Source organism: Cyclopterus lumpus, chromosome 5 (assembly GCF_009769545.1).
Source record: "Cyclopterus lumpus isolate fCycLum1 chromosome 5, fCycLum1.pri, whole genome shotgun sequence".
Lineage (NCBI taxonomy): Eukaryota > Metazoa > Chordata > Actinopteri > Perciformes > Cyclopteridae > Cyclopterus > Cyclopterus lumpus.
The window spans coordinates 7,346,183-7,368,735 of NC_046970.1; the positions used below are offsets into that span (position 1 = coordinate 7,346,183).

The 22,553-nt window shown below is 43.0% G+C and overlaps 1 protein-coding gene and 47 non-coding genes across 48 annotated transcripts in view; all 48 read left to right on the forward strand.

Moving 5' to 3' along the window:
• The first annotated feature begins 2,968 nt into the window (after nucleotides 1-2,968).
• The window catches only part of mfsd4aa (major facilitator superfamily domain containing 4Aa), a 43,412-nt gene continuing 23,827 nt past the window's right edge, over nucleotides 2,969-22,553 (forward strand). Inside the window, exons 1-6 of the mRNA XM_034533153.1 lie at nucleotides 2,969-3,285; nucleotides 4,868-5,066; nucleotides 5,638-5,892; nucleotides 6,865-6,994; nucleotides 7,072-7,187; nucleotides 7,486-7,659. Of these exons, the coding sequence (XP_034389044.1) occupies nucleotides 3,053-3,285; nucleotides 4,868-5,066; nucleotides 5,638-5,892; nucleotides 6,865-6,994; nucleotides 7,072-7,187; nucleotides 7,486-7,659 (1,107 nt within the window). The 5' untranslated portion in view covers nucleotides 2,969-3,052. The remainder of the gene's footprint in view (nucleotides 3,286-4,867; nucleotides 5,067-5,637; nucleotides 5,893-6,864; nucleotides 6,995-7,071; nucleotides 7,188-7,485; nucleotides 7,660-22,553) is intronic.
• On the forward strand, nucleotides 8,823-8,895 carry trnaf-gaa. The gene has a single exon. It is a non-coding gene; the product is annotated as a tRNA-Phe (tRNA).
• trnaf-gaa lies at nucleotides 9,388-9,460 on the forward strand. Its single transcript has one exon. It is a non-coding gene; the product is annotated as a tRNA-Phe (tRNA).
• On the forward strand, nucleotides 9,660-9,732 carry trnaf-gaa. The gene has a single exon. It is a non-coding gene; the product is annotated as a tRNA-Phe (tRNA).
• On the forward strand, nucleotides 9,932-10,004 carry trnaf-gaa. Its single transcript has one exon. It is a non-coding gene; the product is annotated as a tRNA-Phe (tRNA).
• Nucleotides 10,204-10,276, forward strand: trnaf-gaa. Its single transcript has one exon. It is a non-coding gene; the product is annotated as a tRNA-Phe (tRNA).
• On the forward strand, nucleotides 10,476-10,548 carry trnaf-gaa. The gene has a single exon. It is a non-coding gene; the product is annotated as a tRNA-Phe (tRNA).
• trnaf-gaa lies at nucleotides 10,739-10,811 on the forward strand. The gene has a single exon. It is a non-coding gene; the product is annotated as a tRNA-Phe (tRNA).
• Nucleotides 11,033-11,105, forward strand: trnaf-gaa. Its single transcript has one exon. It is a non-coding gene; the product is annotated as a tRNA-Phe (tRNA).
• trnaf-gaa lies at nucleotides 11,305-11,377 on the forward strand. The gene has a single exon. It is a non-coding gene; the product is annotated as a tRNA-Phe (tRNA).
• trnaf-gaa lies at nucleotides 11,568-11,640 on the forward strand. Its single transcript has one exon. It is a non-coding gene; the product is annotated as a tRNA-Phe (tRNA).
• Nucleotides 11,831-11,903, forward strand: trnaf-gaa. The gene has a single exon. It is a non-coding gene; the product is annotated as a tRNA-Phe (tRNA).
• Nucleotides 12,103-12,175, forward strand: trnaf-gaa. The gene has a single exon. It is a non-coding gene; the product is annotated as a tRNA-Phe (tRNA).
• Nucleotides 12,397-12,469, forward strand: trnaf-gaa. The gene has a single exon. It is a non-coding gene; the product is annotated as a tRNA-Phe (tRNA).
• On the forward strand, nucleotides 12,660-12,732 carry trnaf-gaa. The gene has a single exon. It is a non-coding gene; the product is annotated as a tRNA-Phe (tRNA).
• On the forward strand, nucleotides 12,954-13,026 carry trnaf-gaa. The gene has a single exon. It is a non-coding gene; the product is annotated as a tRNA-Phe (tRNA).
• Nucleotides 13,226-13,298, forward strand: trnaf-gaa. Its single transcript has one exon. It is a non-coding gene; the product is annotated as a tRNA-Phe (tRNA).
• Nucleotides 13,498-13,570, forward strand: trnaf-gaa. Its single transcript has one exon. It is a non-coding gene; the product is annotated as a tRNA-Phe (tRNA).
• Nucleotides 13,792-13,864, forward strand: trnaf-gaa. The gene has a single exon. It is a non-coding gene; the product is annotated as a tRNA-Phe (tRNA).
• Nucleotides 14,064-14,136, forward strand: trnaf-gaa. The gene has a single exon. It is a non-coding gene; the product is annotated as a tRNA-Phe (tRNA).
• Nucleotides 14,336-14,408, forward strand: trnaf-gaa. Its single transcript has one exon. It is a non-coding gene; the product is annotated as a tRNA-Phe (tRNA).
• Nucleotides 14,608-14,680, forward strand: trnaf-gaa. Its single transcript has one exon. It is a non-coding gene; the product is annotated as a tRNA-Phe (tRNA).
• trnaf-gaa lies at nucleotides 14,902-14,974 on the forward strand. The gene has a single exon. It is a non-coding gene; the product is annotated as a tRNA-Phe (tRNA).
• Nucleotides 15,165-15,237, forward strand: trnaf-gaa. Its single transcript has one exon. It is a non-coding gene; the product is annotated as a tRNA-Phe (tRNA).
• Nucleotides 15,437-15,509, forward strand: trnaf-gaa. The gene has a single exon. It is a non-coding gene; the product is annotated as a tRNA-Phe (tRNA).
• On the forward strand, nucleotides 15,709-15,781 carry trnaf-gaa. Its single transcript has one exon. It is a non-coding gene; the product is annotated as a tRNA-Phe (tRNA).
• trnaf-gaa lies at nucleotides 16,003-16,075 on the forward strand. The gene has a single exon. It is a non-coding gene; the product is annotated as a tRNA-Phe (tRNA).
• trnaf-gaa lies at nucleotides 16,274-16,346 on the forward strand. Its single transcript has one exon. It is a non-coding gene; the product is annotated as a tRNA-Phe (tRNA).
• trnaf-gaa lies at nucleotides 16,546-16,618 on the forward strand. The gene has a single exon. It is a non-coding gene; the product is annotated as a tRNA-Phe (tRNA).
• On the forward strand, nucleotides 16,840-16,912 carry trnaf-gaa. Its single transcript has one exon. It is a non-coding gene; the product is annotated as a tRNA-Phe (tRNA).
• Nucleotides 17,112-17,184, forward strand: trnaf-gaa. Its single transcript has one exon. It is a non-coding gene; the product is annotated as a tRNA-Phe (tRNA).
• trnaf-gaa lies at nucleotides 17,384-17,456 on the forward strand. The gene has a single exon. It is a non-coding gene; the product is annotated as a tRNA-Phe (tRNA).
• On the forward strand, nucleotides 17,677-17,749 carry trnaf-gaa. The gene has a single exon. It is a non-coding gene; the product is annotated as a tRNA-Phe (tRNA).
• Nucleotides 17,949-18,021, forward strand: trnaf-gaa. The gene has a single exon. It is a non-coding gene; the product is annotated as a tRNA-Phe (tRNA).
• trnaf-gaa lies at nucleotides 18,220-18,292 on the forward strand. The gene has a single exon. It is a non-coding gene; the product is annotated as a tRNA-Phe (tRNA).
• Nucleotides 18,514-18,586, forward strand: trnaf-gaa. The gene has a single exon. It is a non-coding gene; the product is annotated as a tRNA-Phe (tRNA).
• On the forward strand, nucleotides 18,808-18,880 carry trnaf-gaa. Its single transcript has one exon. It is a non-coding gene; the product is annotated as a tRNA-Phe (tRNA).
• Nucleotides 19,080-19,152, forward strand: trnaf-gaa. Its single transcript has one exon. It is a non-coding gene; the product is annotated as a tRNA-Phe (tRNA).
• Nucleotides 19,374-19,446, forward strand: trnaf-gaa. The gene has a single exon. It is a non-coding gene; the product is annotated as a tRNA-Phe (tRNA).
• trnaf-gaa lies at nucleotides 19,646-19,718 on the forward strand. The gene has a single exon. It is a non-coding gene; the product is annotated as a tRNA-Phe (tRNA).
• Nucleotides 19,918-19,990, forward strand: trnaf-gaa. The gene has a single exon. It is a non-coding gene; the product is annotated as a tRNA-Phe (tRNA).
• trnaf-gaa lies at nucleotides 20,190-20,262 on the forward strand. Its single transcript has one exon. It is a non-coding gene; the product is annotated as a tRNA-Phe (tRNA).
• trnaf-gaa lies at nucleotides 20,484-20,556 on the forward strand. The gene has a single exon. It is a non-coding gene; the product is annotated as a tRNA-Phe (tRNA).
• trnaf-gaa lies at nucleotides 20,778-20,850 on the forward strand. Its single transcript has one exon. It is a non-coding gene; the product is annotated as a tRNA-Phe (tRNA).
• On the forward strand, nucleotides 21,050-21,122 carry trnaf-gaa. The gene has a single exon. It is a non-coding gene; the product is annotated as a tRNA-Phe (tRNA).
• On the forward strand, nucleotides 21,618-21,690 carry trnaf-gaa. The gene has a single exon. It is a non-coding gene; the product is annotated as a tRNA-Phe (tRNA).
• On the forward strand, nucleotides 21,892-21,964 carry trnaf-gaa. Its single transcript has one exon. It is a non-coding gene; the product is annotated as a tRNA-Phe (tRNA).
• On the forward strand, nucleotides 22,186-22,258 carry trnaf-gaa. Its single transcript has one exon. It is a non-coding gene; the product is annotated as a tRNA-Phe (tRNA).

Here is a 22,553-nt window from a genome sequence, read left to right on the forward strand (position 1 = left end):
CTCCTCTGTTGCTCTCCTGAAGGTTTCTTCCCTTTTTTCCCTGTGAAAGGTTATTTTTGGGGAGTTTTTCCTGATCAAAGGTCAGGGATGTCGTATGTGTACGGATTGTAAAGCCCTCTGAGGCAAATTTGTAATTTGTGATATTGGGCTATACAAAATAATCTGAATTGAATTGAAAAAGGACAGCAGTGAGTTCTTTCGCTTGCCTGTCATTGGCTACATCCACATGCACATTCAAGTCCCCTGTAATGACTAAACAGTCAAAATCAGTGCACACAACTGAAAGTAATTCAGTAAAATCATCAATAAAACAATTCTGTGGTGGTTTGTAAATAGTGATATAAAGTATGGAAGATTGTTTTATCTCCATTTCGAATGACGAGTGGCATTTCCTGAAGGTTTGGAAAAATGCACTGCGAGTGATTCCAAGGTGACTTGATTGATTGCAACCTTACTTAGAGGCGTGGCGATTTATGTAAGAGGCTGTTTTACTTGTTCTGTACTGTTGTTGAGGTAGTCATAGTAGAAAAAAAAGTTTTGTTTGATGTATTGTTCCATGGAGCTATTCCAATAATCCAGCCCTTTCCTAGCCGTGTCATAACAAAAGAAAACTTGAGTGGTGAAGATAGTTGTATTACTCATCAGTGTGATTTAAGCCAAGGTTGGGTGACACTTAGGCGTGATTGCCACTGGGTTTCATTCATTTATAATCTCACACCCTTATATTGCTTCGTTTTTTTCTTTTAATGTGGGCCCTTACTGAACTCTTGTATTCATTATTTTGTGTGGTGTTATTTCTTAATCTAATGTTTAACAAATACTGTTTTATCAATATTATTTATATATATACACATATTGTACATTAGTTTGAATTTTGCTGATAATACGCTTGTGCATTTTAAAGGGGTTTGAATGCTGGACTTTTACTTGTAGTATTTCAGAGTGTTACTACTTTGATGTCAGATTTCCAATTACTGTTACATTTGAGCCAAAGCAGACCTTTATCATTCAATGTGTTGCATTCAACTTCAAAATGGCCACGACAAACACCTCTGAATATGTTTTAGAATAAAAACTGCAGGAAGAAGGCATTACTCTTATCTCACGGACGGATGCTTGCAGACTGCAGGTCAGTGGTTTCTTAATTTGGTGTTTCAGGCCCTCTGCACAATGATCAGAACCAATAAAGCCCTAAGAGGGAATGAGATGTCTGTATTAATATTATTCCATACGGTATACGTTCATTGGTTGCGTGTATGTTTTAGATCTTAAGAATGTAATAATCACCTTTTAGGCATGTATGTATGCCCTTGTCCTTTAACTCCCACGTAACATTTCAAAAATCAGGCACATCTTGTCTCAAAAAAAAGCAGAAAAACTGGTTCACGCGTTTGTTACTTCAAGACTAGATTACTGCAACTCCTTATTATCAGGCTGCTCTAATAAGCCTCCAGTTAATCCAGAATGCTGCAGCTCGTGTACTCACAAAAATGAAGAAAAGAGATCACATTACTCCTGTATTAGCTGCTCTGCACTGGCTCCCTGTAAAATCAAGAATCACATTTAAAATTCTTCTCCTCACCTACAGAGCCTTGATTGGTGATGCACCTTCATATCTTAAGGAGCTTGTAGTACCATATTGCCCCACTAGAGAGCTGCGCTCACTAAATGCGGGGCTACTTGTGGTTCCTAGAGTCCTAAAAAGTAGGATGGGAGCCAGAGCCTTCAGTTATCAAGCTCCTCTTTTATGGAACCAGCTTCCACTTTCAGTCCGGGAGGCAGACACAGTCACCTCATTTAAGAACAGACTTAAGACTTTCCTCTTTAATAGAGCTTATAGTTAGTGCTGAATCAGGTTTGCCCTGGTCGAGCCCCTTGATATGCTGCTATAAGCTTATATGCTGCTGGGGGACGTTTTAAGATACAATGAGCTCCTCTCTCCTCTTCTCTCTCTCCTTATGGATGAATTTACATCTCTCCATTGCACCTTACAAACTCTGCTTCCTCCCCGGAGTCTTTGTGACTTCATGTCTCATAGGGTCCATCGGACCTGGCTGTGTCTGAAGCTGGTCCTGGGTCCTGACTCCTTACCCCTGCTTCCTGCATCTAGCCCCTGGCCTGGACCTGGCCTCCTTCCCAATGGCCCTGCCTCCTTCTCTGAAAGGGAAGACACCTTCAGGAGAGCAACAGAGGAGGATCCCTCTCCCCAGATGGACAGAAGCAATAGATGTCATGTGTACAGAATGAACAGCGTTACAGAGTTACATAAACACATGCAATGAATATGACAGAATGTATGAATAATTCGTAGTATGGCATGGACCACGATCCAGACCTCCACAATCCATGAAACAGAAGAAGACTGTCTATATCGGACCTATATATGAATCATTTTCTTTGTGATGCACCGATGGCGAAAGATAAATAGTAATGGAAAGCAAAAAGCAAAAAGTTGCATTTAAGCACAATTCTGAGCTACTTGTACTTTACGTGAGTCATTCCATTTTCTGCCATGTTTACTCCACTACAATTATTCACTTAAAAACTTATATCAAGATTTTTTTCAAACAAAACATTTGATCAGTTTATAAAACATGAAAGATACACATTGTTACAGATTGCCTTTTTCATTGTAAGGCTGTGTGTGAACTAAAACATTCAAATAATTATAAAGTTATACAAATCTTAAATATATTGATGTGGTTTACATACATATGATATGAACAAAGTAATGTCACTATAAAGACAACATGCTCAGTGTGTCCGACAGGCTGAAGATGCTTCAGTCCAAATCTTATTTGTGTTGTATTGCCACTGTTCAAAGCAGTCAGACTGTGGGCGGTACTGTCGGGACATCAGCCAATCAGCGCCACGTCCGTCAATAGCGCAACTAAAAGTAAACTAAAAGTACATTGAAGTGCGCTGTTGGAGGCTCTCGTGAAACTTTCTGTCTTCGTCGGCAGTTTGTGTGGCTGCGTCTGATAGAACTCCACAGTGTACACGCGCACCTGACAGCTTCGCGAGCCCGACCTCATCTGAAAAAAGGACCGACATGACGCTGCTGGACGAGCGGATCTGGTCGCTGTTCAAGCGCCACTGGCGTCAAACTCTCACATACTGGAGCGCGTTTTTCAGCTTCGGCCTGTGCATCGCCTTCCTGGGACCCACCGTGCTGGACCTGAGGTGTCAGACCCAGTCCACGCTGCAGCAGATCACCTGGGTCTTCTTCTCCCAGCAGTTCTTCCTGCTGATGGGCAGCGGCCTTGGGGGGCTCTTCCGGAAGACGTGAGTTGGTTTCAATGAGCGCTCAAGCGGTGTGACAGTGTGCCTGTACTCCCGTGTATTGACCTTATCAAATCCAAAGGATTGTAATGTTCCCATAGTATTCATATTCTGATCAATAATAATACATTGTATTTGGATCAAAGGAACTTTACATGGTAAAACAGAAACAATAAAAGCAAGTACAAGAGAGATGGAATAACAGTAAGAAACAAAACAAAAACGCACATAACTAGCATCACAGGTTAAAAGCATATGTAAATAGATGGGTTTTAAGTGCAGTTATGGAAGTATTAAGTAAGTGTGTGTGTCTGTGTGTGTGGTACTTAACAGGGACTTTGTAGTCGTGATAGTATGTCTCTTAACAGCTCGATACACATACCTAACATTGTTTAATCCCCTTGATAGGTTACTTGGGTACTTATCCTCATTTTATGAAAACAATTTTGTCAAAATTACTTCATACTGAAGGTTTGCTAAAGAAAAAGAGGCATAATCTCTGTTTGGGGGTCTCAGAGACCCCAGGCAGCTAAATGATAGTATTTTCAATATGCTCTGCCTGATTTGGATTTCTGTTATTTTAGTTAATTTTTGGAACTTTGAATGACATGCCTGGCAGGGAAGACAATAGTTTTTAACACTATATTAACTCATAATATATTAAAAGACAATTCAAAGAGAATCTAATTGAAAACATGACATTTTGTGATTAACACAATTCAAAGTCTTGTTGGAGACATAAAAACAGCCCTGACCTTGAGGTTGAATACTTGATATAATTAATAAATGCATGGATTAGAATTATTTCAATGGCCACTTTGAGCCTTTTAACTTTGAAGGTTAGACCGTATTCTAAATTTGACTGGCATATCTAAAATATTCAAATGACAGACTGGTTATTCCAGGTCTGTGCCATACCTCATTCCTCAAGCACCCAGTCAACCGAAGTGGACAGACAGGGTCTGAGAATAAGGCTCCTTTGTCAAACAAACATTGATCCATTTAATATGGATCAATGTTTATTTAACCAGACCAAGTCTGTAGGATTCACTCTCTGCAGACTACGAATGTGTCTCATAGCAATCCATGCAGCTTTTGAGATATTCTAGTCTGGACCGAAGCGGTCGACCAACAGACCTCTGATGATTACTTCCCACTACTGACTATTGTATGTTTACACACATAAGGTTGTTGCTCCGGGATCCGGGAACAAATAACCGGAACAAACAAAAAGTTGTCTGGGACAAGGCCAAAAAGAGAGTGGAAAGTTATTACAAGGTGAAGATAATGTGGAGGTGTGGTAAATAAAAGAAAAAGGGGCAGCACACCATCAAGGTGACTTTACTGGAGAAACAACAAGCTGTAAATTCCTCCGTTTTATTCAGCCTGGTTTGAGTGATAGTATTGTAAAATGTAAGCGCTGACAACACGCTTCATAAGACTATGGTTTGTAAGTAAATTATGAATTATTCCAACTAAACCTCTGCCTGAAAAGTAATGCTTGTGTGAGTGACGGAATGCCTTGGACAGTCTGAATGTACTGCCTACTGCCGTGGGTGTTGTCTTCCCTCTATGTCTCCTCCAGACTCCCGTCCTCACTGCTCGCCCTTTTCTCCTGCACTCTCGTCATCTCGCTCGTGTTTGCCGTCATACCGCTGTGTAACCATGTGTTGCTGCTCTCTGTCGCCATGGCGATTGCCGGATTAGCCATGGGGGTGATCGACACCATTGCCAACCTCCAGCTGGTGAATCTGTACCAGAAGGACTCCGCCATCTTCCTGCAGGTCAGAGGAGCTGTTTGTGGTCGTGTTCCTGTACTGCTCAAGAGAAAGACTCAGGATGTCCCTGTGTGTGCGTGTGAATCACACATTTTTAGTTCCTTCTGGTTAATTGACTTGAAGTAAAGAAACTACAGAAAGTTAAACCTGCCCTAATCAATTTTTGGGGGGGGACAATAGGTCACATGACTGTGTGTGATGACCTTCATAGCCTTTTTTTTTTTTATTTAATTTTTAGCACATTAAGTTGGTTGACTACACTGTTTGGCCCTCATCCGTTTTGTATTGACTCCACAACATCTGGTGGTCCAGATTATGACTTCAGGCTTAAGTCAGTCATTGATAGCAAAGGATTTGCAACAAAATATTAAATATAAAGACCGTATTCAATATTATGTTATCCAATTATTTTTTGTCCATGTATAACAATGGTTGTAATTGTATTCCCCTAATGTCTGCACTGAAAGAATGTTGTGTTATTTCAAACCGATTGTGTGTTTACCATGCCAGAAAAAAAAATAGTGTCACTATACTATACAAATACTAATATAATCACAAGTCCACATCTCGCCTGTAGGCCTTGCATTTCTTTATGGGCCTGGGCGCTCTGGTCAGCCCCCTGGTGGCCGATCCTTTTCTGGCAGATGACGTCTGTGTCCTGGGTGCCAACTGGACCACCAACTCGTCCTCTCCCTCCGACCTACAGCACCTCCGCAGCAGCCTGGCCGGGCACGGAGCGGCGATCGGCAACATCTCCCAGTATCCTCTGCACACCGAGGGTGTAGTCGTCACCCAGGTGTCGTATGCTTTCTGGATCATGGCTCTTATCAATGTGAGTTCTTGTCAATACTACTTGTGTCATGTGATTGATGACACAGACATGTGCACAATGCATGCTAGCATAAGTATACATTTGCCTCAAATGTCTGTGCTGGTCAGCAGGCTAGATGTGAAACCAGGTGTAGTTGTTTGTCCAGATTGCACGTTTTGCCACTAATGGATGGTTACAGTCGTTTCCAACTCGGGAAACGGACTATCCTGATGGCAAAAAAATCTAAAACTGATAAACATTTCACAAGTAATTTTCTATCATGAGTCTTTTGTGTATTCCAGCATCGGCTTTGGCTAGAAACTGTAGAAGCTTAGGCCCCGCTTCCCGTTCTGGGTGTGTGGTAGTGATAAATAGTTCCTAGAACGGTCAAATACGTGCAAGTGTTTTCATTGTAACATTTTATTGGGAACGTGTAGAATTATTTAAAACATTTATTTAAACATCGCTGTATAATCAGTTGAAGATACAGATGTCTTCTTGGACCTGGAGGCCAACGTGAAACATCAAAACTCAGCAACATATTCATGGCGCAAAATCATACAGTTTAGGCATCCCATGAGAAGATTTTCCACGCAGTGTTTGCGCAATTACATAATTACTGTGTAGTTGCATAATGGGGGAAACTAAATGCTAAAATGACATTTCTGAACAACGCTGCTGCTCTTCATAGCCAATCAAAATGTTTTCAGGTTTGCTTTTCTTGCATTTCTTCAGATGACCATAGGCCTTGATGTTGCTTCTCAGAAAGCGATAAGCTCCCACCTCAGTACAAACAACCACTCTGTGCTTTTGTTTGAACTGCATCTGTTTCAAGCAGAGCATGAGATAAGACGCCGTGGATTCTTCTTTCATTAGTGGAGGGTCACAATTTGAATCCGCTGACAGGAAGTTCTTACTGTTAACCATGGTTAACAATTAGCCTCTTTGTGTGTGTGTGTGTGTGTGTGTGTGTGTGTGTGTGTATCCTGAAAGCTCCCAGTGCCAGCAGGAGTACTCACTTTGATGTACCACGAGAGACTGCTGCCTTGCTCCGGCAGCAGTCCACGTCTGATCGACAGAGACTCTCTGTCCAGCACCAGCCCCACCGGTGACAGTGTTCAAGGTAATGCGTGTATACGTGTGCTTGTGATAAACTACATTCAAAGGAAATGACTAACCTCAGTATCCCTCTCTGTCCAGGTCATCGGAGATGGTTTGGTTGCTGCGACCCTGCCAAACTCCTGGGCCGCCCTGCTTCTTTCCTCATTCTCCACGCACTCGGTGGGGCAATCCTCTTCGTCACTGAAGGAATTATAGTGAGACTTCCAGCTTACACAACACAAGCACTTAACAATACCAGGGCGTGCTATGGGCGCAGAGGGAAAGAAGTGAGGCATACATACTGTGTGGGCAAATGGTGTATGGTGGTGTTCTAAAAACACGAGGTTGGTAGTGTGTTGTAGTTTGGCTGCTGATTCGGCACATTTACCACAACAGGCAGAAGTCAGAATAACGCTTGATTATTATTTTAATTCTCTCCTTCTCTGTCCCACATTATCAGACTTGAACACCTCCGGCCTGCGCTAACCTCCTGCTTTGTTTGTTGTGCTGCAGGGCTCCTATGCTGGATTCGTCTACACCTACGCAGTGTCCCCTCCTCTGCTGATGGGTCATAAAACAGCTGGCTATCTTGACAGTACATTCTGGGCCTCCATTACAGTAGGAAGACTGGCTTTCATCTACCTGTCCTACAGATACACAGCACCCAGGCTGCTCACCTTTAGTCTGGTACGAACATATACTTAAAGGACAAGGAATGTGTATTGTTTACAGATGATATGTGATGATAAAGTCTCAGAGTCTTTGGCGTTTGGTCTCTACAGCGAGATTTGTAATTTAGGGTTGTCTGCCCCGATCAGCAACCAGATAAATCCCTCCATGGAGTCCAGACCTGGTGGTGGTGTCTGATGAGGCTGATATAATAATGAGTTGATGAAGCTCATGGATCTGATGAAGACTGGGCGGAGATGGGGAGGTGGAGGGGTGCGTAAAAGCAAGATGAATGAACTGAAGGTAGAGAGACAGTCATATTTAAAAGAAACAGCAGCAAGATGATAGGCTATAAATGTAATTGTTTCGTTGTGCTTTTTGGATAGAGGAACCCAGCTGATCTAAGCAGCTGGTGTCATGATTGACAGCCCCAAACAATGACAGTAAGTCTCTCTTGAAGTGAATAACGAGTGAGCATGGGTGAAAAGTGATGAATGGGAAATAAATGATGGGCTTGCAAGAGTATGGTCTACTGACTGAACTTACGCTATAGCTTCATTAGTTAATATCACAGGGCTGAAAGAATAGAACTCTTAGGTGAACATAAGGTTGTTCCCAACAATGAATAGTGTGTCACAGTAATTTCAAGTATATGCAAGAGAACCAAATATGTGTGCAAATGACAGGATCTTTCAGGGGATGATTCAGGAGTATTTCAAACAACAGGATCTTTAAGTCATACTATGATCTAGGGGAGCAACAATCTAGTATCATCTACTGAGATGTTCTGTTTGTCTTTGAATACATCGATAAGTAAATGTAGTTGTGGCTTATGTCCACTCAATTCCAGCACCAACTGTTACAGAGCTCTGCCCTCTAGTGGTCTAAAAGGAGAAGTCTACATTTAGATGGTGAAATGAACACAGGCAGTGTTTTTCCTTTTGCTCAAATCAGATGAACTTAGAGCAACATTTCAGAAAACACAACTGCATAGAAAACATTGATATTTTAGAGGCCATTTGAGAAGCCAGACAAACTATGTAACTGTTATATGTGCCATGTTGGCACATGTAATGTAATATAACATAATAATAATGAATGAAATATAATAACAAATGTCCAGCAATTGAATACAGATGTTTTTTATTCCATCTGAGTGCCGCTACCGACATTGATTTTGTGCCGAAATAGCTCAGTTGGGAGAGCGTTAGACTGAAGATCTAAATGTCCCTGGTTCAATCCCGGGTTTCGGCAGCTGGAAGCTGACTTTTGGGGACATAGTGCCTGGATGTTTACAATATCTGACTCACACCAGCCTGATACATTTAAAACTTGAGCTAAGCTATTCTGATGCTAGTCGACAGCGTAAGATCAACTTAATGCTTTTAAGAAAGTGGCTGTTCCCTGAAATGTGCAGCAATTGTGTACAGATGTTTTTAAATCCATCTGAGTGCTGCTATGGACTTTGATTTTGTGCCGAATAGCTCAGTTGGGAGAGCGTTAGACTGAAGATCTAAATGTCCCTGGTTCAATCCCGGGTTTCGGCAGCTGAAAGCTGACTTTTGGGGACATAGTGCATGGATGTTTACAATATCTGACTCACACTAGCCTGATACTTTAAAAACTAGAGCTAAGCGTAAGAGCAACTTGATGCTTTTAAGAAAGTGGCTGTTCCCTGAAATGTGCAGCAATTGTGTACAGATGTTTTTAAATCCATCTGAGTGCTGCTATGGACTTTGATATTGTGCTGGAATAGCTCAGTTGGGAGAGCGTTAGACTGAAGATCTAAATGTCCCTGGTTCAATCCCGGGTTTCGGCAGCTGAAAGCTGACTTTTGGGGACATAGTGCCTGGATGTTTACAATATCTGACTCACACCAGCCTGATACTTTAAAAACTAGAGCTAAGCGTGAGAGCAACTTGATGCTTTTAAGAAAGTGGCTGTTCCCTGAAATGTGCAGCAATTGTGTACAGATGTTTTTAAATCCATCTGAGTGCTGCTATGGACTTTGATATTGTGCCGGAATAGCTCAGTTGGGAGAGCGTTAGACTGAAGATCTAAATGTCCCTGGTTCAATCCCGGGTTTCGGCAGCTGAAAGCTGACTTTTGGGGACATAGTGCCTGGATGTTTACAATATCTGACTCACACCAGCCTGATACTTTAAAAACTAGAGCTAAGCGTGAGAGCAACTTGATGCTTTTACGAAAGTGTCTGTTCCCTGAAATGTGCAGCATTTCTGTACAGATATTTTTTATTCCATCTGAGTGCCGCTACCGACATTGATTTTGTGCCGGAATAGCTCAGTTGGGAGAGCGTTAGACTGAAGATCTAAATGTCCCTGGTTCAATCCCGGGTTTCGGCAGCTGGAAGCTGACTTTTGGGGACATAGTGCCTGGATGTTTACAATATCTGACTCACACCAGCCTGATACTTTAAAAACTAGAGCTAAGCGTAAGAGCAACTTGATGCTTTTAAGAAAGTGGCTGTTCCCTGAAATGTGCAGCAATTGTGTACAGATGTTTTTAAATCCATCTGAGTGCTGCTATGGACTTTGATTTTGTGCCGGAATAGCTCAGTTGGGAGAGCGTTAGACTGAAGATCTAAATGTCCCTGGTTCAATCCTGGGTTTCGGCAGCTGGAAGCTGACTTTTGGGGACATAGTGCCTGGATGTTTACAATATCTGACTCACACCAGCCTGATACTTTAAAAACTAGAGCTAAGCGTGAGAGCAACTTGATGCTTTTACGAAAGTGTCTGTTCCCTGAAATGTGCAGCATTTCTGTACAGATATTTTTTATTCCATCTGAGTGCCGCTACCGACATTGATTTTGTGCCGGAATAGCTCAGTTGGGAGAGCGTTAGACTGAAGATCTAAATGTCCCTGGTTCAATCCCGGGTTTCGGCAGCTGGAAGCTGTCTTTTGGGGACATAGTGCCTGGATGTTTACAATATCTGACTCACACCAGCCTGATACTTTAATAACTAGAGCTAAGCGTAAGATCAACTTGATGCTTTTAAGAAAGTGGGAAATCTGCAGCATTTCTGTACAGATGTTTTTTATTCCATCTGAGTGCCGCTACCGACATTGATTTTGTGCCGAAATAGCTCAGTTGGGAGAGCGTTAGACTGAAGATCTAAATGTCCCTGGTTCAATCCCGGGTTTCGGCAGCTGGAAGCTGACTTTTGGGGACATAGTGCCTGGATGTTTACAATATCTGACTCACACCAGCCTGATACTTTAAAAACTTGAGCTAAGCTATTCTGATGCTAGTCGACATCGTAAGATCAACTTAATGCTTTTACGAAAGTGTCTGTTCCCTGAAATGTGCAGCAATTGTGTACCGATGTTTTTTATTCCATCTGAGTGCCGCTACCGACATTGATTTTGTGCCGAAATAGCTCAGTTGGGAGAGCGTTAGACTGAAGATCTAAATGTCCCTGGTTCAATCCCGGGTTTCGGCAGCTGAAAGCTGACTTTTGGGGACATAGTGCATGGATGTTTACAATATCTGACTCACACCAGCCTGATACTTTAAAAACTAGAGCTAAGCGTAAGAGCAACTTGATGCTTTTAAGAAAGTGGCTGTTCCCTGAAATCTGCAGCATTTCTGTACAGATGTTTTTTATTCCATCTGAGTGCCGCTACCGACATTGATTTTGTGCCGGAATAGCTCAGTTGGGAGAGCGTTAGACTGAAGATCTAAATGTCCCTGGTTCAATCCCGGGTTTCGGCAGCTGGAAGCTGTCTTTTGGGGACATAGTGCCTGGATGTTTACAATATCTGACTCACACCAGCCTGATACTTTAAAAACTAGAGCTAAGCGTGAGAGCAACTTGATGCTTTTAAGAAAGTGGGAAATCTGCAGCATTTCTGTACAGATGTTTTTTATTCCATCTGAGTGCCGCTACCTACATTGATTTTGTGCCGGAATAGCTCAGTTGGGAGAGCGTTAGACTGAAGATCTAAATGTCCCTGGTTCAATCCCGGGTTTCGGCAGCTGGAAGCTGTATTTTGGGGACATAGTGCCTGGATGTTTACAATATCTGACTCACACCAGCCTGATACTTTAATAACTAGAGCTAAGCGTAAGATCAACTTGATGCTTTTAAGAAAGTGGGAAATCTGCAGCATTTCTGTACAGATGTTTTTTATTCCATCTGAGTGTCGCTACCGACATTGATTTTGTGCCGAATTAGCTCAGTTGGGAGAGCGTTAGACTGAAGATCTAAATGTCCCTGGTTCAATCCCGGGTTTCGGCAGCTGGAAGCTGACTTTTGGGGACATAGTGCCTGGATGTTTACAATATCTGACTCACACCAGCCTGATACTTTAAAAACTAGAGCTAAGCGTAAGAGCAACTTGATGCTTTTAAGAAAGTGGCTGTTCCCTGAAATGTGCAGCAATTGTGTACAGATGTTTTTAAATCCATCTGAGTGCTGCTATGGACTTTGATTTTGTGCCGGAATAGCTCAGTTGGGAGAGCGTTAGACTGAAGATCTAAATGTCCCTGGTTCAATCCTGGGTTTCGGCAGCTGGAAGCTGACTTTTGGGGACATAGTGCCTGGATGTTTACAATATCTGACTCACACCAGCCTGATACTTTAAAAACTTGAGCTAAGCTATTCTGATGCTAGTCGACAGCGTAAGAGCAACTTAATGCTTTTACGAAAGTGTCTGTTCCCTGAAATGTGCAGCAATTGTGTACCGATGTTTTTTATTCCATCTGAGTGCCGCTACCGACATTGATTTTGTGCCGAAATAGCTCAGTTGGGAGAGCGTAAGACTGAAGATCTAAATGTCCCTGGTTCAATCCCGGGTTTCGGCAGCTGAAAGCTGACTTTTGGGGACATAGTGCCTGGATGTTTACAATATCTGACTCACACCAGCCTGATACTTTAAAAACTAGAGCTAAGCGTGAGAGCAACTTGATGCTTTTAAGAAAGTGGGAAATCTCCAGCATTTCTGTACAGATGTTTTTTATTCCATCTGAGTGCCGCTACCTACATTGATTTTGTGCCGGAATAGCTCAGTTGGGAGAGCGTTAGACTGAAGATCTAAATGTCCCTGGTTCAATCCCGGGTTTCGGCAGCTGGAAGCTGACTTTTGGGGACATAGTGCCTGGATGTTTACAATATCTGACTCACACCAGCCTGATACATTTAAAACTTGAGCTAAGCTATTCTGATGCTAGTCGACAGCGTAAGATCAACTTAATGCTTTTAAGAAAGTGGCTGTTCCCTGAAATGTGCAGCAATTGTGTACAGATGTTTTTAAATCCATCTGAGTGCTGCTATGGACTTTGATTTTGTGCCGGAATAGCTCAGTTGGGAGAGCGTTAGACTGAAGATCTAAATGTCCCTGGTTCAATCCCGGGTTTCGGCAGCTGAAAGCTGACTTTTGGGGACATAGTGCATGGATGTTTACAATATCTGACTCACACCAGCCTGATACTTTAAAAACTAGAGCTAAGCGTAAGAGCAACTTGATGCTTTTAAGAAAGTGTCTGTTCCCTGAAATCTGCAGCATTTCTGTACAGATGTTTTTTATTCCATCTGAGTGCCGCTACCGACATTTATTTTGTGCCGAAATAGCTCAGTTGGGAGAGCATTAGACTGAAGATCTAAATGTCCCTGGTTCAATCCCGGGTTTCGGCAGCTGGAAGCTGACTTTTGGGGACATAGTGCCTGGATGTTTACAATATCTGACTCACACCAGCCTGATACTTTAAAAACTAGAGCTAAGCGTAAGAGCAACTTGATGCTTTTAAGAAAGTGGCTGTTCCCTGAAATCTGCAGCATTTCTGTACAGATGTTTTTTATTCCATCTGAGTGCCGTTACCGACATTGATTTTGTGCCGAAATAGCTCAGTTGGGAGAGCGTTAGACTGAAGATCTAAATGTCCCTGGTTCAATCCCGGGTTTCGGCAGCTGAAAGCTGACTTTTGGGGACATAGTGCCTGGATGTTTACAATATCTGACTCACACCAGCCTGATACTTTAAAAACTTGAGCTAAGCTATTCTGATGCTAGTCGACAGCGTAAGAGCAACTTACTGCTTTTACGAAAGTGTCTGTTCCCTGAAATGTGCAGCAATTGTGTACAGATGTTTTTTATTCCATCAGAGTGCCGCTACCGACATTGATTTTGTGCCGAAATAGCTCAGTTGGGAGAGCGTTAGACTGAAGATCTAAATGTCCCTGGTTCAATCCCGGGTTTCGGCAGCTGAAAGCTGACTTTTGGGGACATAGTGCCTGGATGTTTACAATATCTGACTCACACCAGCCTTATACTTTAAAAACTAGAGCTATGCGTAAGAGCAACTTGATGCTTTTAAGAAAGTGGCTGTTCCCTGAAATGTGCAGCAATTGTGTACAGATGTTTTTAAATCCATCTGAGTGCTGCTATGGACTTTGATTTTGTGCCGGAATAGCTCAGTTGGGAGAGCGTTAGACTGAAGATCTAAATGTCCCTGGTTCAATCCCGGGTTTCGGCAGCTGGAAGCTGACTTTTGGGGACATAGTGCCTGGATGATTACAATATCTGACTCACACCAGCCTGATACTTTAAAAACTAGAGCTAAGCGTAAGAGCAACTTGATGCTTTTAAGAAAGTGGCTGTTCCCTGAAATCTGCAGCATTTCTGTACAGATGTTTTTTATTCCATCTGAGTGCCGCTACCGACATTGATTTTGTGCCGAAATAGCTCAGTTGGGAGAGCGTTAGACTGAAGATCTAAATGTCCCTGGTTCAATCCCGGGTTTCAGCAGCTGGAAGCTGACTTTTGGGGACATAGTGCCTGGATGTTTACAATATCTGACTCACACCAGCCTGATACTTTAAAAACTAGAGCTAAGCGTAAGAGCATCTTGATGCTTTTAAGAAAGTGGCTGTTCCCTGAAATGTGCAGCAATTGTGTACAGATGTTTTTAAATCCATCTGAGTGCTGCTATGGACTTTGATTTTGTGCCGGAATAGCTCAGTTGGGAGAGCGTTAGACTGAAGATCTAAATGTCCCTGGTTCAATCCCGGGTTTCGGCAGCTGAAAGCTGACTTTTGGGGACATAGTGCCTGGATGTTTACAATATCTGACTCACACCAGCCTGATACATTTAAAACTTGAGCTAAGCTATTCTGATGCTAGTCGACAGCGTAAGATCAACTTAATGCTTTTAAGAAAGTGGCTGTTCCCTGAAATGTGCAGCAATTGTGTACAGATGTTTTTTAATCCATCTGAGTGCTGCTATGGACATTGATTTTGTGCCGGAATAGCTCAGTTGGGAGAGCGTTAGACTGAAGATCTAAATGTCCCTGGTTCAATCCCGGGTTTCGGCAGCTGAAAGCTGACTTTTGGGGACATAGTGCATGGATGTTTACAATATCTGACTCACACTAGCCTGATACTTTAAAAACTAGAGCTAAGCGTGAGAGCAACTTGATGCTTTTAAGAAAGTGGGAAATCCGCAGCATTTCTGTACAGATGTTTTTTATTCCATCTGAGTGCCGCTACCGACATTGATTTTGTGCCGAAATAGCTCAGTTGGGAGAGCGTTAGACTGAAGATCTAAATGTCCCTGGTTCAATCCCGGGTTTCGGCAGCTGGAAGCTGACTTTTGGGGACATAGTGCCTGGATGTTTACAATATCTGACTCAAACCAGCCTGATACTTTAAAAACTAGAGCTAAGCGTAAGAGTAACTTGATGCTTTTAAGAAAGTGGCTGTTCCCTGAAATCTGCAGCATTTCTGTACAGATGTTTTTTATTCCATCTGAGTGCCGCTACCGACATTGATTTTGTGCCGAAATAGCTCAGTTGGGAGAGCGTTAGACTGAAGATCTAAATGTCCCTGGTTCAATCCTGGGTTTCGGCAGCTGGAAGCTGACTTTTGGGGACATAGTGCCTGGATGTTTACAATATCTGACTCACACCAGCCTGATACTTTAAAAACTAGAGCTAAGCGTAAGAGCAACTTGATGCTTTTAAGAAAGTGGCTGTTCCCTGAAATCTGCAGCATTTCTGTACAGATGTTTTTTATTCCATCTGAGTGCCGCTACCGACATTGATTTTGTGCCGAAATAGCTCAGTTGGGAGAGCGTTAGACTGAAGATCTAAATGTCCCTGGTTCAATCCCGGGTTTCGGCAGCTGGAAGCTGACTTTTGGGGACATAGTGCCTGGATGTTTACAATATCTGACTCACACCAGCCTGATACTTTAAAAACTTGAGCTAAGCTATTCTGATGCTAGTCGACAGCGTAAGAGCAACTTAATGCTTTTACGAAAGTGTCTGTTCCCTGAAATGTGCAGCAATTGTGTACCGATGTTTTTTATTCCATCTGAGTGCCGCTACCGACATTGATTTTGTGCCGAAATAGCTCAGTTGGGAGAGCGTTAGACTGAAGATCTAAATGTCCCTGGTTCAATCCCGGGTTTCGGCAGCTGAAAGCTGACTTTTGGGGACATAGTGCCTGGATGTTTACAATATCTGACTCACACCAGCCTGATACTTTAAAAACTAGAGCTAAGCGTAAGAGCAACTTGATGCTTTTAAGAAAGTGCTGTTCCCTGAAATCTGCAGCATTTCTGTACAGATGTTTTTTATTCCATCTGAGTGCCGCTACCGACATTGATTTTGTGCCGGAATAGCTCAGTTGGGAGAGCGTTAGACTGAAGATCTAAATGTCCCTGGTTCAATCCCGGGTTTCGGCAGCTGGAAGCTGACTTTTGGGGACATAGTGCCTGGATGTTTACAATATCTGACTCACACCAGCCTGATACTTTAAAAACTAGAGCTAAGCGTAAGAGCAACTTGATGCTTTTAAGAAAGTGGCTGTTCCCTGAAATGTGCAGCAATTGTGTACAGATGTTTTTAATCCATCTGAGTGCTGCTATGGACATTTGATTTTGTGCCGGAATAGCTCAGTTGGGAGAGCGTTAGACTGAAGATCTAAATGTCCCTGGTTCAATCCCGGGTTTCGGCAGCTGGAAGCTGACTTTTGGGGACATAGTGCCTGGATGTTTACAATATCTGACTCACACCAGCCTGATACTTTAAAAACTTGAGCTAAGCTATTCTGATGCTAGTCGACAGCGTAAGAGCAACTTAATGCTTTTACGAAAGTGTCTGTTCCCTGAAATGTGCAGCAATTGTGTACCGATGTTTTTTATTCCATCTGAGTGCCGCTACCGACATTGATTTTGTGCCGAAATAGCTCAGTTGGGAGAGCGTTAGACTGAAGATCTAAATGTCCCTGGTTCAATCCCGGGTTTCGGCAGCTGGAAGCTGACTTTTGGGGACATAGTGCCTGGATGATTACAATATCTGACTCACACCAGCCTGATACTTTAAAAACTAGAGCTAAGCGTAAGAGCAACTTGATGCTTTTAAGAAAGTGGCTGTTCCCTGAAATCTGCAGCATTTCTGTACAGATGTTTTTTATTCCATCTGAGTGCCGCTACCGACATTGATTTTGTGCCGAAATAGCTCAGTTGGGAGAGCGTTAGACTGAAGATCTAAATGTCCCTGGTTCAATCCCGGGTTTCGGCAGCTGGAAGCTGACTTTTGGGGACATAGTGCCTGGATGTTTACAATATCTGACTCACACCAGCCTGATACTTTAAAAACTAGAGCTAAGCGTAAGAGCAACTTGATGCTTTTAAGAAAGTGGCTGTTCCCTGAAATCTGCAGCATTTCTGTACAGATGTTTTTTATTCCATCTGAGTGCCGCTACCGACATTGATTTTGTGCCGAAATAGCTCAGTTGGGAGAGCGTTAGACTGAAGATCTAAATGTCCCTGGTTCAATCCCGGGTTTCGGCAGCTGGAAGCTGACTTTTGGGGACATAGTGCCTGGATGTTTACAATATCTGACTCACACCAGCCTGATACTTTAAAACTTGAGCTAAGCTATTCTGATGCTAGTCGACAGCGTAAGAGCAACTTACTGCTTTTACGAAAGTGTCTGTTCCCTGAAATGTGCAGCAATTGTGTACAGATGTTTTTTATTCCATCTGAGTGCCGCTACCGACATTGATTTTGTGCCGAAATAGCTCAGTTGGGAGAGCGTTAGACTGAAGATCTAAATGTCCCTGGTTCAATCCCGGGTTTCGGCAGCTGGAAGCTGACTTTTGGGGACATAGTGCCTGGATGTTTACAATATCTGACTCACACCAGCCTGATACTTTAAAAACTAGAGCTAAGCGTAAGAGCAACTTGATGCTTTTAAGAAAGTGTCTGTTCCCTGAAATCTGCAGCATTTCTGTACAGATGTTTTTTATTCCATCTGAGTGCCGCTACCGACATTGATTTTGTGCCGAAATAGCTCAGTTGGGAGAGCGTTAGACTGAAGATCTAAATGTCCCTGGTTCAATCCCGGGTTTCGGCAGCTGGAAGCTGACTTTTGGGGACATAGTGCCTGGATGTTTACAATATCTGACTCACACCAGCCTGATACTTTAAAAACTAGAGCTAAGCGTAAGAGCAACTTGATGCTTTTAAGAAAGTGGCTGTTCCCTGAAATGTGCAGCAATTGTGTACAGATGTTTTTAATCCATCTGAGTGCTGCTATGGACTTTGATTTTGTGCCGGAATAGCTCAGTTGGGAGAGCGTTAGACTGAAGATCTAAATGTCCCTGGTTCAATCCCGGGTTTCGGCAGCTGGAAGCTGACTTTTGGGGACATAGTGCCTGGATGTTTACAATATCTGACTCACACCAGCCTGATACTTTAAAAACTTGAGCTAAGCTATTCTGATGCTAGTCGACAGCGTAAGAGCAACTTACTGCTTTTACGAAAGTGTCTGTTCCCTGAAATGTGCAGCAATTGTGTACCGATGTTTTTTATTCCATCTGAGTGCCGCTACCGACATTGATTTTGTGCCGAAATAGCTCAGTTGGGAGAGCGTTAGACTGAAGATCTAAATGTCCCTGGTTCAATCCCGGGTTTCGGCAGCTGAAAGCAGACTTTTGGGGACATAGTGCCTGGATGTTTACAATATCTGACTCACACCAGCCTGATACTTTAAAAACTTGAGCTAAGCTATTCTGATGCTAGTCGACAGCGTAAGAGCAACTTAATGCTTTTACGAAAGTGTCTGTTCCCTGAAATGTGCAGCAATTGTGTACCGATGTTTTTTATTCCATCTGAGTGCCGCTACCGACATTGATTTTGTGCCGAAATAGCTCAGTTGGGAGAGCGTTAGACTGAAGATCTAAATGTCCCTGGTTCAATCCCGGGTTTCGGCAGCTGAAAGCTGACTTTTGGGGACATAGTGCCTGGATGTTTACAATATCTGACTCACACCAGCCTGATACTTTAAAAACTAGAGCTAAGCGTAAGAGCAACTTGATGCTTTTAAGAAAGTGGCTGTTCCCTGAAATGTGCAGCAATTGTGTACAGATGTTTTTAAATCCATCTGAGTGCTGCTATGGACTTTGATTTTGTGCCGGAATAGCTCAGTTGGGAGAGCGTTAGACTGAAGATCTAAATGTCCCTGGTTCAATCCCGGGTTTCGGCAGCTGGAAGCTGACTTTTGGGGACATAGTGCCTGGATGTTTACAATATCTGACTCACACCAGCCTGATACTTTAAAAACTTGAGCTAAGCTATTCTGATGCTAGTCGACAGCGTAAGAGCAACTTAATGCTTTTACGAAAGTGTCTGTTCCCTGAAATGTGCAGCAATTGTGTACCGATGTTTTTTATTCCATCTGAGTGCCGCTACCGACATTGATTTTGTGCCGAAATAGCTCAGTTGGGAGAGCGTTAGACTGAAGATCTAAATGTCCCTGGTTCAATCCCGGGTTTCGGCAGCTGAAAGCTGACTTTTGGGGACATAGTGCCTGGATGTTTACAATATCTGACTCACACCAGCCTGATACTTTAAAAACTAGAGCTAAGCGTAAGAGCAACTTGATGCTTTTAAGAAAGTGGCTGTTCCCTGAAATCTGCAGCATTTCTGTACAGATGTTTTTTATTCCATCTGAGTGCCGCTACCGACATTGATTTTGTGCCGAAATAGCTCAGTTGGGAGAGCGTTAGACTGAAGATCTAAATGTCCCTGGTTCAATCCCGGGTTTCGGCAGCTGGAAGCTGACTTTTGGGGACATAGTGCCTGGATGTTTACAATATCTGACTCACACCAGCCTGATACTTTAAAAACTAGAGCTAAGCGTAAGAGCAACTTGATGCTTTTAAGAAAGTGTCTGTTCCCTGAAATCTGCAGCATTTCTGTACAGATGTTTTTTATTCCATCTGAGTGCCGCTACCGACATTGATTTTGTGCCGAAATAGCTCAGTTGGGAGAGCGTTAGACTGAAGATCTAAATGTCCCTGGTTCAATCCCGGGTTTCGGCAGCTGGAAGCTGACTTTTGGGGACATAGTGCCTGGATGTTTACAATATCTGACTCACACCAGCCTGATACTTTAAAAACTAGAGCTAAGCGTAAGAGCAACTTGATGCTTTTAAGAAAGTGGCTGTTCCCTGAAATGTGCAGCAATTGTGTACAGATGTTTTTAATTCCATCTGAGTGCTGCTATGGACTTTGATTTTGTGCCGGAATAGCTCAGTTGGGAGAGCGTTAGACTGAAGATCTAAATGTCCCTGGTTCAATCCCGGGTTTCGGCAGCTGGAAGCTGACTTTTGGGGACATAGTGCCTGGATGTTTACAATATCTGACTCACACCAGCCTGATACTTTAAAAACTTGAGCTAAGCTATTCTGATGCTAGTCGACAGCGTAAGAGCAACTTACTGCTTTTACGAAAGTGTCTGTTCCCTGAAATGTGCAGCAATTGTGTACCGATGTTTTTTATTCCATCTGAGTGCCGCTACCGACATTGATTTTGTGCCGAAATAGCTCAGTTGGGAGAGCGTTAGACTGAAGATCTAAATGTCCCTGGTTCAATCCCGGGTTTCGGCAGCTGGAAGCTGACTTTTGGGGACATAGTGCCTGGATGTTTACAATATCTGACTCACACCAGCCTGATACTTTAAAAACTTGAGCTAAGCTATTCTGATGCTAGTCGACAGCGTAAGAGCAACTTAATGCTTTTACGAAAGTGTCTGTTCCCTGAAATGTGCAGCAATTGTGTACCGATGTTTTTTATTCCATCTGAGTGCCGCTACCGACATTGATTTTGTGCCGAAATAGCTCAGTTGGGAGAGCGTTAGACTGAAGATCTAAATGTCCCTGGTTCAATCCCGGGTTTCGGCAGCTGGAAGCTGACTTTTGGGGACATAGTGCCTGGATGTTTACAATATCTGACTCACACCAGCCTGATACTTTAAAAACTAGAGCTAAGCGTAAGAGCAACTTGATGCTTTTAAGAAAGTGTCTGTTCCCTGAAATCTGCAGCATTTCTGTACAGATGTTTTTTATTCCATCTGAGTGCCGCTACCGACATTGATTTTGTGCGGAAATAGCTCAGTTGGGAGAGCGTTAGACTGAAGATCTAAATGTCCCTGGTTCAATCCCGGGTTTCGGCAGCTGGAAGCTGACTTTTGGGGACATAGTGCCTGGATGTTTACAATATCTGACTCACACCAGCCTGATACTTTAAAAACTAGAGCTAAGCGTAAGAGCAACTTGATGCTTTTAAGAAAGTGGCTGTTCCCTGAAATGTGCAGCAATTGTGTACAGATGTTTTTTAATTCCATCTGAGTGCTGCTACTGACATTGATTTTGTGCCGGAAATAGCTCAGTTGGGAGAGCGTTAGACTGAAGATCTAAATGTCCCTGGTTCAATCCCGGGTTTCGGCAGCTGGAAGCTGACTTTTGGGGACATAGTGCCTGGATGTTTACAATATCTGACTCACACCAGCCTGATACTTTAAAAACTTGAGCTAAGCTATTCTGATGCTAGTCGACAGCGTAAGAGCAACTTAATGCTTTTACGAAAGTGTCTGTTCCCTGAAATGTGCAGCAATTGTGTACCGATGTTTTTTATTCCATCTGAGTGCCGCTACCGACATTGATTTTGTGCCGAAATAGCTCAGTTGGGAGAGCGTTAGACTGAAGATCTAAATGTCCCTGGTTCAATCCCGGGTTTCGGCAGCTGGAAGCTGACTTTTGGGGACATAGTGCCTGGATGTTTACAATATCTGACTCACACCAGCCTGATACTTTAAAAACTAGAGCTAAGCGTAAGAGCAACTTGATGCTTTTAAGAAAGTGGCTGTTCCCTGAAATGTGCAGCAATTGTGTACAGATGTTTTTAATTCCATCTGAGTGCTGCTACTGGACATTTGATTTTGTGCCGGAATAGCTCAGTTGGGAGAGCGTTAGACTGAAGATCTAAATGTCCCTGGTTCAATCCCGGGTTTCGGCAGCTGGAAGCTGACTTTTGGGGACATAGTGCCTGGATGTTTACAATATCTGACTCACACCAGCCTGATACTTTAAAAACTTGAGCTAAGCTATTCTGATGCTAGTCGACAGCGTAAGATCAACTTAATGCTTTTACGAAAGTGGCTGTTCCCTGAAATGTGCAGCAATTGTGTACAGATGTTTTTTATTCCATCTGAGTGCCGCTACCGACATTGATTTTGTGCCGAAATAGCTCAGTTGGGAGAGCGTTAGACTGAAGATCTAAATGTCCCTGGTTCAATCCCGGGTTTCGGCAGCTGGAAGCTGACTTTTGGGGACATAGTGCCTGGATGTTTACAATATCTGACTCACACCAGCCTGATACTTTAAAAACTAGAGCTAAGCGTAAGAGCAACTTGATGCTTTTAAGAAAGTGGCTGTTCCCTGAAATCTGCAGCAATTTCTGTACAGATGTTTTTAATTCCATCTGAGTGCCTGCTACTGACATTGATTTTGTGCCGGAAATAGCTCAGTTGGGAGAGCGTTAGACTGAAGATCTAAATGTCCCTGGTTCAATCCCGGGTTTCGGCAGCTGGAAGCTGACTTTTGGG